The following is an 18,596-nucleotide window of genomic DNA, read 5'->3' as shown; positions in this document are numbered from 1 at the left end:
GTAAATTATTATTATGTAGATATTAATCTGTGATCTACTTAGAGCAGTGATGCTGAATTAGGTGGAACTTAAAAGGTTTAAATTAATAAATAAACAATACAGTTCTGACATCAATCTTCAAAAACAGTTGGTGTCAAATGTCCTGCATGTTGTTTATTTGATTTGATATGCTTAACATTTTGGTCACTTTGGATTAGCAGTCTAAAAAGACAAACTGGGTTGGGTAGGATTGAATTGGATTGGGATATCAATAAAAGTACAATGATTGATTTTAAGTCCTTCATTGGGACTAGCTAGCTGGAGGGTGACCTCCAGGTCAGGATTGAATCCATGTGTGTTTGAGAGTTTCAGTAATGGAATAAAAAGGGGAGTTGCAGATTGGGATTGAGATGAATGAGAAAATATGGGGACTGGGGGGAAGGCATTTCAATTCATAGGAAGCACAATGTGTTGCAGGACAGAGTTGAGGAACACTTGCAGACTTTGATGGTGGATTTTTATAGTATCATAGGAGAAGATGCTGTAGTTCAGGATTATTGTGCATTTGCATAGATATCTATAGTTTATGCTTTTTCTCAATTTGAATATATGTGAATCATTAAATTATTGAATAACTATTAAAGATATGTTTACTTGCTCTCAGATTGAGTCTACGTTATTTTCGGCATCTCTTCGCCTTATATTTTGCCATTCAGGAGATTAACCAAAATTTGGAGATATTACCCAACATCACCCTGGGCTTCCATATTTCTGACTCTTGCACTGATGCAGGTTTTTCACTATGTGGTACTCTAATGATCTTGTCAGGGATAATGAACCCTGTTCCTGGCTTTAGCTGTCACCAGCAAGGCCAGTTGGCTGGTTTAATTGGAAGCTTCTCTTCAGTAACATCACATGCAATTGCCAGAGTCACAGGCATCTATAGGTACCCACAGGTAAATCAAGAACTTTTCTCTCTTTATAATTGCTTTGATCTGCTGCATCTTTAACTGTTTTGTCTTGTCTTTGTTTTCACAGTCTGGTTAAATGCAAGTGATTTCTGGGTATGATAGCTTGCTAAAATTGTATAACTGATGCAGTAATTTGCCACCTAGATTTAGAACTATTATTAATCATGGTAGAGCCGAGTCATCACAGCAAATTTATTTTGGTGAACACCAAAGAAAAGCATGCTTAAGGTTACACAAAACATGACACCAGACTTGGGGCTTGACTTGGTTGAACAAGTTCACATCAACTCAGCAAGATTAGACTTTGCCAGTCAAAATAGAGATGTAAGGACTTATTAAAGATATTTATCTCTCATAGATACATAACGGATGAAAAGTCTTAGAAAATCAGGCCCTAACCCCTAGATTCATCAAAATGCTATAATATTGCATGCATAACACCCATGGTAAGAGAAAGAGGCATGTTTAGAATTACCACACCAGTAGTATCAGATACTGTGGTATAGTTTTTGCACCCCACAATACCTCTATTTCATGAGAGACAGAGAGAGAGACTATTTATAAGGTACTCATAGTAGTCAACTATTTATATCTCTACAGGAGGGCCAGCTAATAGCTCGAGATGAAGTGTCAGTGGTGGTTTAAGATTTAGCGGCCAATTTTACATGCAGAGTGAGATATACAAACCACACAGTACATCTTAGTGAAGTGAGGAAATTCTCACAAAGATGAGATTTCTACTATGATATCTCAGTCTGTCTTGATGATACTCTGTTATAGAGTCCATCAAGCTAGGGTTAGAGAACATTTTAGAAATCTCATCTTTTTGAGACTTTCCTCATCCAAATGACATCAAATCTTCACTGAGGTGTACTGTGCTGTTTGCACATCTCACTCTGTATGCAAAACTGACCCATAAACCCTAAACCACCACCGTGCCATTAGCCAGCCCCTGTCACATGGTGCCATCTTTAAAAATGGCACGGGCCATCCAGTGGATGGCCGGCGCCATCTTTAAAAATGGAGCGGGCCATCCAGTGTACCTACCATGTGACAGGGGCTGACCAATGGCACCAATAGCCCCTGTCACATGGTAAGAGCAAAGGGCCATTGGCACCATTTTGATTAGTGGCAGCCAACAGCCCGAGCGTGGGAGAACGCTCTCGGGACCTCCGCTGGACCACCAGGTACTTAAACATTTTGGGGGGTTGGGGGAGGGGTCTGGAGGGTGGGGGGATACTAACAAACTAATTTTAAAGTGTCAGGTTGTGTTTTTAGGTTGTGTCCTTTCTTCCCGCCCCTCCCCCCATAACGATAAGAAAACCCACTAAATTAATTGTGGGGTTTCCTATCGTTATCGGGGACCCCCCGATATCTGACAATATTGAAAATATCAGACGATATCGTCAGATAAATGATTCACATCCCTAGTATTTATTTTGTGTTCAATCATTTTGGAGTTAGTGCACACTATCGGGGCTTAGTACATAATAACTTCATGTTCTGGCTCACTAAGTCCCATTAGTGTGCATTAAACAGTTTTTCTAATTTTGGGCTTAATGCGCAATATCGGGATGTTGGTGCGCACTAACTAGATGTTCATGCACATTAACCCCATTAATGTTCACTACCTAGTTTTCTAATTTCAGAATTAGTGTGTCCTAATAGGACATAGGAAGCACTAACTGGTTGTTAGCATGCACTGACACTAACAGTGAACACTAACAAAAAATGTTACCAATAAGATAAAAAGTATTAACTGGGGAGGAGTTCATTAGCCAGAGTTATGGTTCTGCATTCCCTTTGGCTGTCTCCTTCTAAATAGACAGTAAGGAGTCAGCCAATGGGAATGCAGAACCATACCTCTAGCTAACAAACTGCGCCACGATTTAAACTTTTAAACTTATTGTTACGATTCAATGAATCGGTGAACCCTTGGGCCACAATGACAAGGTAGAAAGGCTTACCGTGGTTCCTCTTCGGCAGAAGATGAACCTCAGGGCCGGCAGCCGGAGATACCAGCAGGGCAGTGGTATTGACAGTCGGACGATGAGGCAGGTAGCAAAGAGACAAAGTCCAGTATCCAAAGCAGGGTCAGAGGCAGGCAGCAGGCAAGGCAAAGTCCAGTATCCAAAGCAGGGTCAGAGGCAGGCGCCAGGCAAGGCAAAGTCCAGTATCCAAAGCAGGGTCAGAGGTAGGCGGAAGGCAAGGCAGAGTCCAGTATCCAAAGCAGAAATCAACGCAAGGCAAGCAAGGCAGGAAACACACCAAGCTGGACCTATTGCAAGGCACTGGCAATCCTTCAGAAGCCTCCTTATATAGTCCTGGGTGAGGAAGTGGTTCCTGGGAGCCTGGAACTACTTCTTGTTGCTGCTCCTATAAGTGGGGGCAGGAGCCAAGTGCCTGTGTCAGATTGGGGCTAAGGCTGCCCCTGCGGGAGCCATGCTGTTGGCTCCCTGCTGCCTTAGCCGATGATGAGGACCATGCAGAGAGTACCAAAGAGACCTGCCTCTGCCACTGCCAGTAAGTGTAGTTGGCCATAGGGGTCGTCCCCTGCCGATCGCATAACTTATTGGTAATATTTTTTGTTACTGTGCACTAACTTTAGTTAGTGTGTGCTAACATCCAGTTAGTGAGCTCTAAGTCCTTTTAGGATGCTCTAACTTCGAAATTAGAAAACTAGGCAGTGTGCACTAATGGATGTAATGTGCATTAACATCTAGTTAGTGTGCACCAAAGTCCTGTTAGTGTGCACTAAGCCTGTAAATAAGAAAAGTCCAGTTAGTGTACACTAATAGGACTTACTACACAATAACCATATTTTAGTGCGCACTAACATGAAATACGAAATTCCACTAAATGCTGCCAATTTTTTTTCATTTTGGAGTGCTCCTGAAACATGATGAAATAGAAAATGTAATTGCCTTTGTCTATTTCATTTAAAACAAATGCACATCCCTACATGCTGCTGTGGTGCAGCCAGCTGCACAGTTTTGCCATCCTGTTCTGACTCGGAATGTGAACCCTTGGTCCAGCGAAGAACGAGCGTCTAGTCGCTGGAAGGCGAGGCCAAGTCAAGGACTCTTACGAGATGGAAGAACAGGAAATCTGGATGCAGGCGCCTCCTGCAGGTCGTGTGGTCCAGATAGCTGGCACCTCCAGAAGGTCATGGAATTAGGAGCAGATGTCTCTAATGGGTCGTGGAAGGTAGAGCTGAGCTGGCGCCTCCAGCAGGTCGTGGAACTAGAGGGATGAACAGTCCAGACAATCAGAGCCTAAGGAACTCATCAGCCGGTCCAGGGGTCGAGAGCCAAGGATTCTCCACAGCCGGTCCAGGAGTCGAGAGCCTGAGAGTTCACCGCAGCCGGTCCAGAGGTCGAGAGCCAGAGAGTACACCACAGCCGGTCCAGGGGTCGAGAGCCAGAGAATACACCGTAGCCAGTCAGGGATCGAGAGCCAGAAGTAGACACCGCAGCCAGTCAGGAATCAAACACGGAGGATCAGACGCAGGAACCAAACTAAGGAACAAACCAGGAGCCAAGAAGAAGTCAAGGCAAGGTCTGAGGTGCAGGCCTTGCCTTTAAATAGTTCCAACCAGCTGACACACAAGAGGAGAGCCAATCCCAGTGCAGGACTGACTCCTGCAACGAATCCACTTCTGCCGTGTAAGGCCCTGGAGGAGGCGGAGCCAGAGACCCGGGAGGACGATGACGCTGCAGCCATGTTGCGCGGCGCGCAACCGCGGACCCAAGCCCTTGAAACAGAACACCCTCATTGAAGACGCGGTGGTCTTCCGCGCAGGTAAGGGACAGACCCCGGTCGTGGCTAGCTGCTACCGCAAGTCATAACACATCCACCCCTTTTTTCTCCATGGGCAATCATTCTGATATATTTATAGTAGAATGAAAATCTAGGGCAATGATAACAAATAATAAATTACTTGTACCATCAACAGATTATTATGTTATTAGAGTATTAGTGCATTATTGGTTAAAAAATAATAGTACAGAAAAATATACAATGCAACTATATCTCATCTGGCAAAAATTTAGCTGGATAAAAATGGGAACACTGAGTGGGCATTATCGGGAGGAGTTAAATTAGCTAGACAAGTTATCTAACTCTGATATTCAGAATTAGTTAAGTAAAATACAGCTAACTCTGGTCATGCCAAAGAGCTATCCTAAAGTTAAGATCATATGATTTGCTATCCTGGGTCAGACCTAAGGTCCATCAAGCCCTATGTCTTGTTTATAACAGTGGACAATCCAGTAGGGATGTGCATTTGTTTTCAATGCATTGGCAATCCGCAACACATAAGTCCCTATTCATTGTATACGTGGGTTTGTGAAATGCATCGCAATCCCCCACGAATACAACATATCATATTAGTTTCATTCTTTTGGCTCGCAGTGATTTCTTAGCGGCTGTTTGAAATAGGAGATAACAAAAACCAGCCCTTTCCTGTGAGTCATAAGTGACCTCACAGCCCTGTCATACAGTGTGTCAGACAAGTTGGCAAGGAGACAAGAATGCAACCTATCACAGCTAAGAATTTTTTGTAATGCAGTCAGTTGCCGCTCTCGCTCAGTGCTCTGTGATGCTATTCCTGACCCAGCACTATTTATATGTTAAGCAAGCGGCGTGCCACACATTTTTTTGGCAGGGATGGTCTGGGGAGGTGGTCACCCTCAGAGCTAGTGTGAGTGTCTCAAATCTGTATTCAATTGCTAGCTATTTTGATAGAATTTTCCATTGAATAAAATATTTGTTCGATTTGGCTGCAGTGCTGCCGCCAGCTAGCCATACTTTTTTTGACCACACTTTTTTTATATTAATCTGAGACGGTCTCTCTGTCTGTGCTACTGAGAGAAGCTGCTAGCAGTGGCATTTTTCTGCTTATTTTACCCATTTGGGTAGGTTGCAAGCAGGATTTGGGTGTTATGGATGGGAGATATATTAAATTGCTAGCTACTTTGATAGAATATTCCATTGAAAAAGATATTTCTTTGTTTTTGCTGCTGTGCCAAGCAAGCCATCCTTTTTATTTAACTGCAGTTTTTTGTTTTTTTTATTGAACCCAGGCTGTCTTTTGTGCTCTTTTAAGCCAAGAAGACAGTGCACTCACTGGGCATCAGTAGGTACTGGGTAGTTTTGCAGACTCACATATATTTATTGAACTCAGGCTGTCTCTTTGTGCTCTTCTAAGCCGGGAAGACAGTGTACTCATTGGACAGTTTTGCAGACTCACATATATATTATTGGGACAGCAGTGCTCTATGAAGCCAAATCCCCAGTGGGCCTCTTTTGTAGTTACAAGCTTGGTGTGTGCACAATACAGCAGTCCTAGTTTTAGTGTACATCCAGGCACAGCCTCGTGGGCCTGGGAGCACTTTTGCCCACTCACCTATATTGGGACAGTGGTGCTCTCTGAAGCTGAATCCCCAGTGGGCCTCTTTTGTAGTTACAAGCTTGGTGTGTGCACCCTTATCCACAACTTCCTTTCTCAAAGCTAAGAAATCCGTTCTATGTAATTGAGTAGATCTAATCAGATCTGGAAACAACCAAATCTTTTGCCCATAAAAGGTACTCAATCCATTAAGGAAAAAATACTTCAGTATATTATCCTTATCCATTATAAAAGAAAATTGTATAAGCAGTAAACCTCTTTTTTTAATTTCTAACTCTTCATGTGATTTCTCAAGTAAATCATAAATATTTAAAGAATCTTGCATTTTATCTTTCTCCTCCTATTGTTTCTTTTTTTCCCCTCATAAAAAGCTCTAACTATAGGTGGATAAGATTGTTCTGGAAATTTAAGAACGGCTGGTTGAATTATTTAAAACTTATATTTAAACAATTCAACCAGCCATAGATATTCTAAAATAGGAAAATTAGTATTTTCAAGATTTTCTAGACTTTTTTGAATTTCAGATTCAATTTTAATCTGTTGACCTTGAACCTTTTCAACTTGTACCATCCTAGTTTCTATCTTTTTTATCGTTTTATCTTGAAACTCTAATTTCCGGCTTTTTTCCTTTACTGAATTATTAGTTTCTCTAATTTCCTTACAGGTCAATACAGTAAAGTGCGGCCACAGTTACCCTGCTTCTAACCCGCCTTCTACTCACAATTTGGCCGTGTTAGTCCAACCCGCGATTCACTATCCGCTTTAACCCATTCTTACCGCCTCTTTAAATCAATGAGTAACTCCTTCCGCCTGCGGCATGTATATGAGATGTAAACGATCGGATTAGCTATTCCCCCCCCATTCAGTAATGCACGCCCCGACTATCGTCTTTTTAACCTGCAGTTTAGCCATGCGTTTAACCTGCTAATTTACCATCTACCCCTACCCCTGCGTTAATGCAGGGGTAAGGGTAGACAGCAAACTTTCCCCCAAAAGAAAACCTAAAAACCTAAAATTGTTATGCTAGTGGGCCCTTGACCCGGAGCAAGAGAACACCCACCTGAGGAACCTCCGGAAGGTGGAAATCCCGGAACAGCCAACCCCTCAGTACCCTCCGCTAGGCCGCAGTGTGATCCGGGTACAGGCCAAAGATAGACAGACACGCAGTCCAGGTTCCAGGCAGGGGTCAGGACAGACGACAGTCAATGCCGCATAAAATCCAATCCAGGGTCCAGGTAGACAGCGACAAAGACAGATTCAAAGTCCAATCCGGAGTCCAGGTAGGCAGCAGGCAAAAGCAAAGTCAGAGTCCAATCTGGGGTCCAGGCAGGCAGCAGGCAAAGGCAAAGTCAGAGTCCAATCCGGGGTCCAGGCAGGCAGCAGGCAAAGGCAAAGTCAGAGTCCAATCCGGGGTCCAGGCAGGCAGCAGGCAAAGGCAAAGTCAGAGTCCAATCCGGGGTCCAGGTAGACAGCAGGCAAAGGCAAAGTCAGAGTCCAATCCGGGGTCCAGGCAGGCAGCAGGCAAAGGCAGAGTCAAAAACAAAGCAGGAGTCAACAGGAAACACAGCAGCACAAAACACAACCAACCACAGGACCTGTTTGTGAAGGCAACCAGTCCTTCACTGAGAGGCGTTTAAATTCCCCTCTTAGCTGATGTCATCTTCCGGGGCCGGCCCTTATTCCATGTCCCGGCCCCTTTAAGAGGCGGGGCCAGCTGCGGTCTTGCCGACGCTACTCCACGGGGGGAAGCCTTAGCCGCGCCGCGGCCCATGCACCGCGGACGCCGGGAAGGAGATCTGGGACGTGCCAGCTGGAGGAGGTGGGGGGGGCCGGTCGCATGCGATCGCTATCGGGCCTCACAACAAAAATCACCTCCTCTCGAAGCGACTGGACATGTAAAATATGTAAAACCTAAAATCCCCTCCTCCCGAAGCGACTGGACATATAAAAAAAAAAAGGTTTTGAGAAATCCCTATTAGGAAACCTAATAGGGATTGTCATACCTCTTCAGATCCTGGTTTTAGGTTTTTAGGTTTTCTTTGGTTAGAGTTGGGATCCACTTCCTGGTACCTGTCATTTCAAATGTCATTTGAATTGACATTTGAAATGACAGGTACCAGCGTGTCCGTGAAGTGTTAGGCCAGCGCACCCAGGATACTGTATAGGTGCTGTATAGCGCTCTATACAGTTAAATGGATTGCACGGGCCTAACGCTTCACGGACGCTTCTTGGACGCGGCTTGCATTTGCATGCCATTTCAATACAGTATCAAGCGGTAGGTGAGCCGGACTGTGCGTGTGGCAAATCCGGGTGCACCCGGCCTAACGCAGCTCTTCCTACCGCTCCTTACTGTATTGGCCTGTCAGTTAGTTTTACTATAGATCTATCTAATTTAACCATATAATCACATAAGGTCTCCAATGTTATATTACCAGATTTCAAATTAATAGATTTGGTCATTTCTTTTTTATTGAGTCCAATCAATTTAGGAGTACCTTCAGCTCTAGCATTGACTGTAATATTTCCATTTCTTGTAACTTCTAATATTTTAAAAGGTACTTGTAATTCTGGTTCCATGGTAATTATTCCCTTATGATCTTCCAAGATCTCTCCTGTTAAATCCAGTTCTTTAGAACTTCCTAGTTTATTTCCTGGCATACCTAAGGGAGAAAACCCTTCCATGCCTGGTGGTGATATTGTTTCCAGAGCCCCCAGACTCAAGGATGTTTCAGTGACTATAAGGAAAGGGTTTTGCTCTAACCCCTCACCTAAAGCAGTCTGTCTCACAGGGGTTGTTAAAGGGGGTCCAATCCACTCAGAAACAGACCTTTGCTTGGAATCAGTATCAGCCATACTCGAGGTTAGCCTTAATTTGGCCTTTCTCTTTGTATGGTGCATAACAATTAAAATGCAATAGCAATATCTTCTTAGCAATCGGTTCCTGCCTCAATGGATGCAGCACTTATTTATACAGGTAAAGTCTCTTATGAAAGGAAGCAGCAAAATTAATAAATATGAAAACATTGAATTAACTTTACATACCAAAGGAAACAGCAAGATCGAAGAGTCAAATTCAGTCAAATTCTAGGCAAAGCCAGGCTAAGCCAGCCTTTACAGCGCGCCCCTTAGGCACACATGGCTTTGGTAGCACACCGGCATCAGCTAAGTGCTGGCGCAAGCTGGTTTTTATCAAGCTTCCTTGGCTCTGCCCCTTTCATGGGCATCACCCAGCCGCATTTCCTGTAGGAGCTGGGTGATGCCCAGCTCCTACCCCCTGTAGGCTCAACTTGACAGGAAATTTTCAAAACGAAAGTCTATAGATCAAACTCACAGGCTGCTTCCCAGTTTTAGTGTACATCCAGGCACAGCCTCGTGGGCCTGGGGACACTTTTGCACACTCACCTATATTGGGACAGTGGTGCTCTCTGAAGCCAAATCCCCAGTGGGCCTCTTTTGGAAATAATTCTTTTAATTGAAATCCTTAGTAGGCACTAGGCAGTGACATTAAATCCATAATGTCAGGGAAAGCTAGACGTGGTCCAGTGATTGGGACTGGCAGAGGAGGCACTTCAAAAGGCACTAGTGCCAGTCACCCATTAAAGTAAAAAAGCGACCTGTTCCAATCTAAAATCTCTGGGGATTCAGCTCAGGAAAAAAATGAAATTTAAAGATGATGCATCGCCACCACCTGTTTCTGACCCTGTAGTTTTGGAGGTGAGGGAAGGGGAAGCTGAGTCATGCCAGACAAAATGGCGACACCCAAAAGCAGCAGTGCAACAGCAGACTTGACATAGCATTGACAATGTAGCACATGCACTGTTTGCTTCTGGTTCTGATGAAGAATAATCTTGTGTGGGATTCTCATCATTAGAAATGGAAGAATAATAGCTGAAGAAGGTTTAGGAGGATTAGTTAGTCCTGTCTTAGCCTCTACTTCAGTGCTGCAGGGGAAAGATGAAACTGATGATGATGAGGATGAAGAACAGTCAGCTCAGGCACAGAGTGTGACTGATGCCCCTGGCATTTCTTCTCAGGTTGCACCCACTATTTCAGCTCCAGTGCCAGCATACACACCAAAGGCTTTAGAGAAGGTATAATGAAATAAATCTGCAATCTGGAGCCACTTTAAAGTGACAGAGGACCCGAGTTTTGCTCAGTGTAATTACCATGCCAGGGCTATTAGCAGAGGCAAGCAAATGGGACATTATCTAATTTTGGTATGATGCATCATTTGAAGATGCAACACCCAACAACAGTACTGCTATCTGGGGATGGTGGCAGTACCAGTCAGGGGACCTCTTTTTCTAGGCAGCGTTAAGTGGTTGAAAAGGAGCAGAGCCATCCCATGCCCTCAGCCCCTTCTAGCTGGTGGAAGGCCAGCAGCCCCCAGCCATGTGGCAGAAGCGACAACCCACCATGGAGGGTTGTAGCCAGGAGCATTGGCAAAATGATTGCACTTGATGACCAGTCCTTGCAGATAGTGGAGAATGTGGGTTTCAAGCATTTGCTGAAGGTCTTAGTTCCAAATTAGAAAGTCCCCTCCAGAGCCACATTTAGCAGAAAGGTCATCCCCAGCCTGTACAACCAGTGTTGCAGTTGTATCCAAGCGCTGCAAGCTAAGGCACAGGGGAGTGTGCATTTCACCTGTGATATCTGGACCACCATGAATGCTGCACACTCTTCCCTCTCCCTGACAGAACACTGGTGGGACCTGGCTGAGGCAGGGGCAGGCAGCAGCTCTATGGCTGAGGCAGAGTGGAGATGGGCTTTACTGCACACCCACCTGATGGATGAGGCCCATACCTCAGCCAATATTCTAGCATGCATCAGACAGATGCTGGAGGGCTGGCTACTAGGGATGTGCAGACCAAATGTTTATGTTCATAAGTCCATAAGTCGAAAGGGGGGGTCAATTTTGGTCAATATGGACATATGTAGAATTCCATAAGTTGAGTCTATGTCCATACGTGCACCGATTCCCTAAATAAAAATTTAAACCCCTCACCCTCCTTAATCCCCCCCAAGACTTACCAAAACTCTCCAAGCTGGCCAAAAGTTCTGTTTGGGTCCAATGAGGGTCCAGGAGCGGACGCGCGGGGAATCACGTGACGTCCGCGTCACTCCGACGTGATGCCGACGTCACGTGGTCCACCGCGGTTCCGCTCCCGGACCCCTCGTTGGCCCCAAACGGAACTTTTGGCCAGCTTGGGGGGGCCTCCTTGCCTTGCAACGAGGTTCAATCTTCCAGAGTTGCTAGTTGATGTCCTTGGCTTCTGACTTTGGCTTGTCCACTGGCTTCTGACTTCGGCTTCTGACTTTGGCTTGTCTACTTACTTCTGACTTCGGCTCATCCACTGGCTTCTGACTTTGGCTCATCCTCTGGTATCCTGACCTGCACCATTCAGGGGGCCTCACCTAAGTCCAAATGGCTCGGGTCCTCATGAGCTCCTCCCGGGGGGAGCACGGGCTTCCAGTGGTGAAGTTCTGGTTGGCCTTCTGGCTCCAGCTTCTGATCTCTTCAATACTCTGGAACCCCTCTTCAGATGCCTGCTTACAGGAGACCGCACGTAAGTCCAAGCGGCCTGGGTCCTCATGGGCTCCTCCTGGGAGGACCTAGGTCTTCCAGTGGTGAATATTCCAATGGTCTCTTGCCCTGTGCCGCTTCCCGGCTCTGACATCCACTGTTGGCCTTCCCACGGTGCGTCATCATCTATCTCAGCCGGCTCAAGGGTCCACAAATCCAACACCATGTGAAAGGGAAACTCATCCTACATTCCAATTGTCTTTCATTTGTAAAGGACCTGCTTTTACTAAAAGTCCATGAACAGGAGTGCCATAGGCAGAGACAGATTAGGCATGAAGCAGAGGAGGAAGCAGCGGATACAGAGAGCTGTGCTAGCCCAAGCAGGAGCAGCACTCTGTCAGCGACAGCTAGTACCTCCTCCTCCTCCACTTCAGAAAGCCAAAGGCATGTTACCCATAAAGATTCATCTTTTGTGCTATGGAATAGAGAGAAAGCAGCTGGCATGAGTGACTCTTAGCCCACCCAAGCAAAGGAGACACCAGCATAACTGTCAGTGACATGGTATCTCTCTGAGCCCACAGAGGACATGCAGACAGATCCGCTGGCAGATTGGGCACACAAGTCCACTGTCTGGCTACACCTAGCCAAAGTGGCACAGCAATATCTGTCATGTCCACCAACCAGTGTGCCCAGTGAATGTGTATTTTCAATGACAGGGGATATCATGAGCCCTCACCGCTCAAGGCTGGCACCAGAGTTGATGGAAATGCTAGTGTTTTTGAAAATAAATCTGCCTTTTCTTGGGTTTCCAAATTTTCCCTGTGAATGGCAAGATGAATAAAAGCAATTGAAAGCCTTGCAGTGGCTCCAACTGCCTCCTATGCTCCAGATATTATCAGTATATGTACCTGACCTGAAACGCTGTGCCTGTCCGTCCACTGTCTAGGCCATACGTCCCTACAAAGGCCTGACCTCAAACGCTGTGCCTGTCTGAGTTTAATTCTAGTATTTCTAATTTCAGTTTCATGTATTTGTGCATCACTTCTTTCCAGAATATTATTTTCCTGTTTTGAAACATTTGGAATGTAAGAACATAAAATGCTGACTTAAGATGTTTGAAGCTTGCATAGTTCATATGCTCAATAGTTTTCATGACCTTTATAATATGGGCCATGTTCCCTAAATCTTTCTTAGGTGCCACCATTAATGTTTCTAGTACTATAGAAAACTGGTGATAGTTGCACTCTAGTTCATCCTCTGTGTTCCCATATTTTACAGAGCACTATGTAAACTACAAAGACAACATAGGTTGATATTGTAGATTTGGACTTGAGTAGCAGTTTTCTTATTTCTGAGAGCTCTTCATGTTTCTTTGTCATCAGCTGAAGTGCATAGGTACAGTTAATAGCTTCTGGGTATTTACAAGGGCTTGACCTCTAATGCTATGCCTATCCATCCAGGCTTTACCTCCCTACGAGGGCTTGACCTCTAATGCTGTGCCTGTCCATGCAGGCCTTATGTCCCTATGGGGGCTTCACCTCTAATGCTGTGCCTGTCCGTCCAGGCCTTAATTCCCTATGAGGGATTGACCTCTAGTGCTGTGTCTATCCATCTAGGCCTTATGTTCCTAAAAGTGTTTGACCTCGAATGCTGTGCCTGTCTATCCAGGCCTTAAGTCCCTACTAGGGCTTGACCTCTATCCTCAAATGCTGTGCCAGTGTATCCTCGAATGCTGTGCCTGTCCATCCAGGCCTTATGTCCCTACGGGGGCTTGACCTCTAATGCTGTGCCTGTCCGTCCAGGCCTTAAGTCCCTATGAGGGCTTGACCTCTAGTGCTGTGTCTGTCCATCTAGGCCTTATGTTCCTAAAAGTGTTTGACCTCGAATGCTGTGCCTGTCTGTCCAGGCCTTGTCCCTACTAGGGCTTGACCTCTATCCTCAAATGCTGTGCTAGTGTATCCTTGAATGCTGTGCCTGTCTGTCCAGGCCTTATATCCCTACAAGGGCTTGACCTCTATCCTCTAATGCTGTGCCTGCCTGTCCATCCAGGATTTACGTCCCTATGAGGGCTTGACCTCTAACCTCGAAAGCTGTGCCTGTCCATCCAGACCTTATGTCCCTACAAGAGCTTGACCTCTAATGCTGTGCCTGTCATCCAGGCCTTTTGTCCCTATGAGGGCTTGACCTCTATTCTCTAATGCTGTGCCTGCCTTATGGCCTTATGTCCATAAAAGGGCTTGACCTCTATCCCCAAATGCCATGCCTGTCCATTCAGAAGCCCTTTCCTGCTCAAAGGAAAGGAAACTCTCCCGGGGTAGCTGGCCAGCCTATCTCTTAGTACCTGTTGACCCATGATGAACGCTGTTCACATGGCACCCTGCTCCACGTCACCATGTTTAAAGGCTCGTGCTCCAATCTAGGGGCCAACCCATTCCAAGGTATCCCTTTCCTTCTCCAAGGAAAGGGAACTCTTCCCGGTGTTGCAGTCTATCTCTTAGTACCTGTTGACCCATGTTGAACTGCTGTTCACAGTGAGACCTCCTCCACGTCACCACTCTTTGAAGGCTCGCACTCCATTCTAGGGGCCAACCCATTCTGGGGAGCCCTTTCCTGCTGAAAGGAAAGGGAACTCTACCCGGAATAGCTGGCCAACCTATCTATTAGTACCCTTTGACCCATGTTGAACCGTTGTTCACATTGCACTCTCATCCACCTCGGCCTTGAAAATTCTCATTTGTATATCTGCTAACTCCACCAGATTTTAAAAGACCAATGAGAGCCTACTAGACCCCAATGAAAACACCCCACTCTTGGGCCGAACCCATTCTAGGGAGCCCTTTCCTGCGCAAAGGAAAGGGAACTCTCCCCGGGGCCAGCCTGTCTTGCCCCTTTCAAAACCACAGGGACCTGACTACCTCCGCTCTGCCAGCCTGTCTTTCCCCTATCAGCTTTCTGCCACTCTGCCTTGCTGCCATACACCAGATGACTCACTCAACTCCTTGTGGTGTTCTTGCCACTATCATGGTTCCTCAGTGTGTTGGTGCTAGTCTTTCTGCTGCTTTGCCCCTTTATTGGCGCCTTGTGGTTTTTTCTGACACTCTTTCTGCTTGCTATGTTCCCCCTTCATTGTGCTGTAGGATGTCCATGCCACTTGTCTTGCCACTTTGCCTGTTGTGCTGCCTTTGAGGGTTCATGCATCTGTTATCAGTGCTCTCTTTTGAAGCTGTGGTGTGTTTTTGACACTCTCACTGCTGTTTTGCACCTCTGTTAAAGCACTCTTGCCACTCCTGGTACCCCTTTGCCCCTTTAAAGTGCATTAAGTTATTCATGCCACTTTGGTGCTACTTTGCCACAGTCTAAGTACCTTGGAGCTCTTTTCTCGTTCTGATGATTGTTCCCCAGAAGTTTCATCAGAATTGATAAGAAAACTCCAATTCTGCCGCCAAAAATAGGCTGCAAATACTTCCCCCATTGACTTTAATGGGAAATCGGAAAAAAATAAAACTAATCAACAAATTGTTTTTCCCGCCTATGAAATGAATGCAATGAATTTGGGTCCCCATGAAACAGAAACTGAATCGTAAATTTTGTTTTTCCTTCTGCACATCCCTACAATCCAGGTCACAAGTAGCTGACAGCATATTTCCCTCTAAGCTGAGTGCATGAAAAAATTGCTAGAGATGTGAATCGTGTCCTCGATCGTCTTAACGATCGATTTCGGCTGGGAGGGGGAGGGAATCGTATTGTTGCCATTTGGGGGGGTAAAATATCGTGAAAAATCGTGAAAAATCAAAAAATCGTAAAATCGCAAAACCGGCATATTAAAACCCCCTAAAACCCACCCCCGACCCTTTAAATTAAATCCCCCACCCTCCCGAACCCCTCCCCAAATGACTTAAATAACCTGCGGGTCCAGCGGCGGTCCGGAACGGCAGCGGTCCGGAACGGGCTCCTGCTCCTGAATCTTGTTGTCTTCAGCCGGCGCCATTTTCCAAAATGGCGCCGAAAAATGGCGGCGGCCATAGACGAACACGATTGGACGGCAGGAGGTCCTTCCGGACCCCCGCTGGACTTTTGGCAAGTCTCGTGGGGGTCAGGAGGCCCCCCACAAGCTGGCCAAAAGTTCCTGGAGGTCCAGCGGGGGTCAGGGAGCGATTTCCCGCCGCAAATCATTTTCGTACGGAAAATGGCGCCGGCAGGAGATCGACTGCAGGAGGTCGTTCAGCGAGGGTTCCGGCACCTCGCTGAACGACCTCCTGCAGTCGATCTCCTGCCGGCGCCATTTTCCGTACGAAAACGATTCGCGGCGGGAAATCGCTCCCTGACCCCCGCTGGACCTCCAGGAACTTTTGGCCAGCTTGTGGGGGGCCTCCTGACCCCCACGAGACTTGCCAAAAGTCCAGCGGGGGTCCGGAAGGACCTCCTGCCGTCCAATCGTGTTCGTCTATGGCCGCCGCCATTTTTCGGTGCCATTTTGGAAAATGGCGCCGGCTGAAGACAACAAGATTCAGGAGCAGGAGCCCGTTCCGGACCGCTGCCGTTCCGGACCGCCGCTGGACTCGCAGGTTATTTAAGTCATTTGGGGGGGGGGGTTCGGGACGGTGTGGGATTTAATTTAAAGGGTCGGGGGTGGGTTTTAGGGGGTTTTAGTGTGCCGGCTCACGATTCTAACGATTTATAACGATAAATCATTAGAATCTCTATTGTATTGTGTTCCATAACGGTTTAAGACGATATTAAAATTATCGGACGATAATTTTAATCGTCCTAAAATGATTCACATCCCTACAAATTGCTCATATATTTTAGAACATCACTCACAGGTTTTACATTGTTATTCACATACATTTTTCTTTGGGCTATATATGCAGAAATGCAGCGCTAAAACTAGCACTAAAAAATTGTTGGTTTTAAAAGCCGATCCTAACTGTAAAATAATTTGCACACAGCTAGTTATTCCTTGGAGGGAGCATTGCCTGGTAGGGTCCCAAAAAGTCAATGGATTCCATGCTGCCCATCCCAGGAATTAGTAGTGGATTTTAATATGTCCATCTTAATATCTTTAAGATAGTGGTCTTATTCAATTGTGCCGCTGCACTCCTGAATATCCCTCCAAAGTTTAAGTTTATCAGATTAATTTCGCAATCCAGCCATACCCTGATTGTTTTGATTTTTGCTCAGAAAATATCTTAGCAATAACCTGGAACAACTTAATATTGTTACAAATGTGAATGTACAATTACACAGAACTTATGAAACATAAAAATGTTTTGTGAGGCATCAAAGGTTGGAAATTTATCAATTGATTTTTTTCTGGTGAAATTCCCCACCCAATGTCATCATAATATGCCAATCTTTTATAAATTTGTCATTAAGTGATAATCCATTCCATATTCAAAGATGTGACTCAAAAACTCAAAACTCAGTATCATGGAAGAACTGAAGACAAGGCTACCAGCTGTTTCCTTTTAATTTAGGGCAGGCTGAGGCAGTCCTTGTTTTATCCTATGTCATGCATTCATACCTTTCCATTGGACTATCTTAATATAGCTTTGAGTAGCCTTGGGTTATTTGCCTCCTTATGATGCAAGCATTGTCATTTCTTGGTTTTACCACTTTGGGCTTCCAAGTTCTCTAATAGTAAATTGAAGCAAAGCAAAAGTCCCAGTGGATCCCTTGTACTTATGTGTGTGACTGGTTTAATTAGTGTGTCTGCGTGTTTTAAGCACAAACGTCTGTGCAGCATAGAAACTGATTGAGGTAAGAGTTAAATAAACGAAGAAAGAAAGACTCGCACTTCTGTTTGACCCTGGTTCATATATTTTTGTTTTAAATACAGATCAGTTATGGATCTATGGATGTTCTCTTCAATGACCGGGTTGACTTCCCATTCTTTTATCGCACGGTCCCACAGGATCAATCTCAGTTCCAGGGCCTGATTCAGCTCCTGAACCTCTTCCGATGGACCTGGGTGGGGATTCTCACTTCAGATGATGACAGTGATCAGAAGGGCAGTGAGGAACTGAAGGGAGAGATTATCAGGAGTGGTAGCTGTGTGGCTTTTCTGGAAAAGATACAATTTTCACTTGATTTTAAGGTTGAGCAGTATGCAAAATATAAAAAGATTACTGAGATGATCGGCAAGTCATTAGCTAAGGTTATTATCCTCTACAGTACTAACAGTTACCTGGTGGTACAGTTCTGCATGGCATGGTGGAGAATGACTGCTGACAAAGTGTGGATCATCTCTGCTGCCTCATCTTCCCTTGCTAACACAGATTTCCGATCCACTGACACCGGCTCATCATGTAGCACATTCAATGGCTCTCTAGCATTTGCCATGCCTAAAGGAAAGATTCCAGGATTCAAGGATTTCCTCTATAATCTCCATCCAGCCTCATTTCCAGACCTCTCTTTTCTGCGACCTCTGTGGAGAGCTGCTTTCAGGTGTGAACTTCCAAATGGTAGTGAACATTCACGTTTACTCAACTGCACAGGGCAGGAGAATCTGTCTAACCTTTCATCTTGGCAGTTTGATGTGAATAATTTTCAGTTCACTTATAGTCTTTACACCGCAGTCTATGCAATGGCTCATGCTTTGCACTACATGTACACAGCCAAGTCTCAACATGGGAGGAATCTAAAACTGAAATTTCAGCCATGGCAGGTAAACCCTCCTGATTGATTCGTTTAAGAAGAATGCATTTGTTTC

The 18,596-nt window shown here is 45.5% G+C and overlaps 1 protein-coding gene across 1 annotated transcript in view; it reads left to right on the top strand.

Moving 5' to 3' along the window:
- The window catches only part of LOC115077713 (vomeronasal type-2 receptor 26-like), a 133,110-nt gene that overhangs the window by 39,085 nt on the left and 75,429 nt on the right, over positions 1 to 18,596 (top strand). Inside the window, exon 2 of the mRNA XM_029580000.1 lies at positions 17,724 to 18,551. Within this exon, the coding sequence (XP_029435860.1) occupies positions 17,724 to 18,551 (828 nt within the window). The remainder of the gene's footprint in view (positions 1 to 17,723; positions 18,552 to 18,596) is intronic.

This window comes from Rhinatrema bivittatum, chromosome 16 (assembly GCF_901001135.1).
Source record: "Rhinatrema bivittatum chromosome 16, aRhiBiv1.1, whole genome shotgun sequence".
NCBI lineage: Eukaryota > Metazoa > Chordata > Amphibia > Gymnophiona > Rhinatrematidae > Rhinatrema > Rhinatrema bivittatum.
Note: the sequence above shows the minus strand (reverse complement) of the source record. Positions and strands in the feature narration are given on the sequence as shown.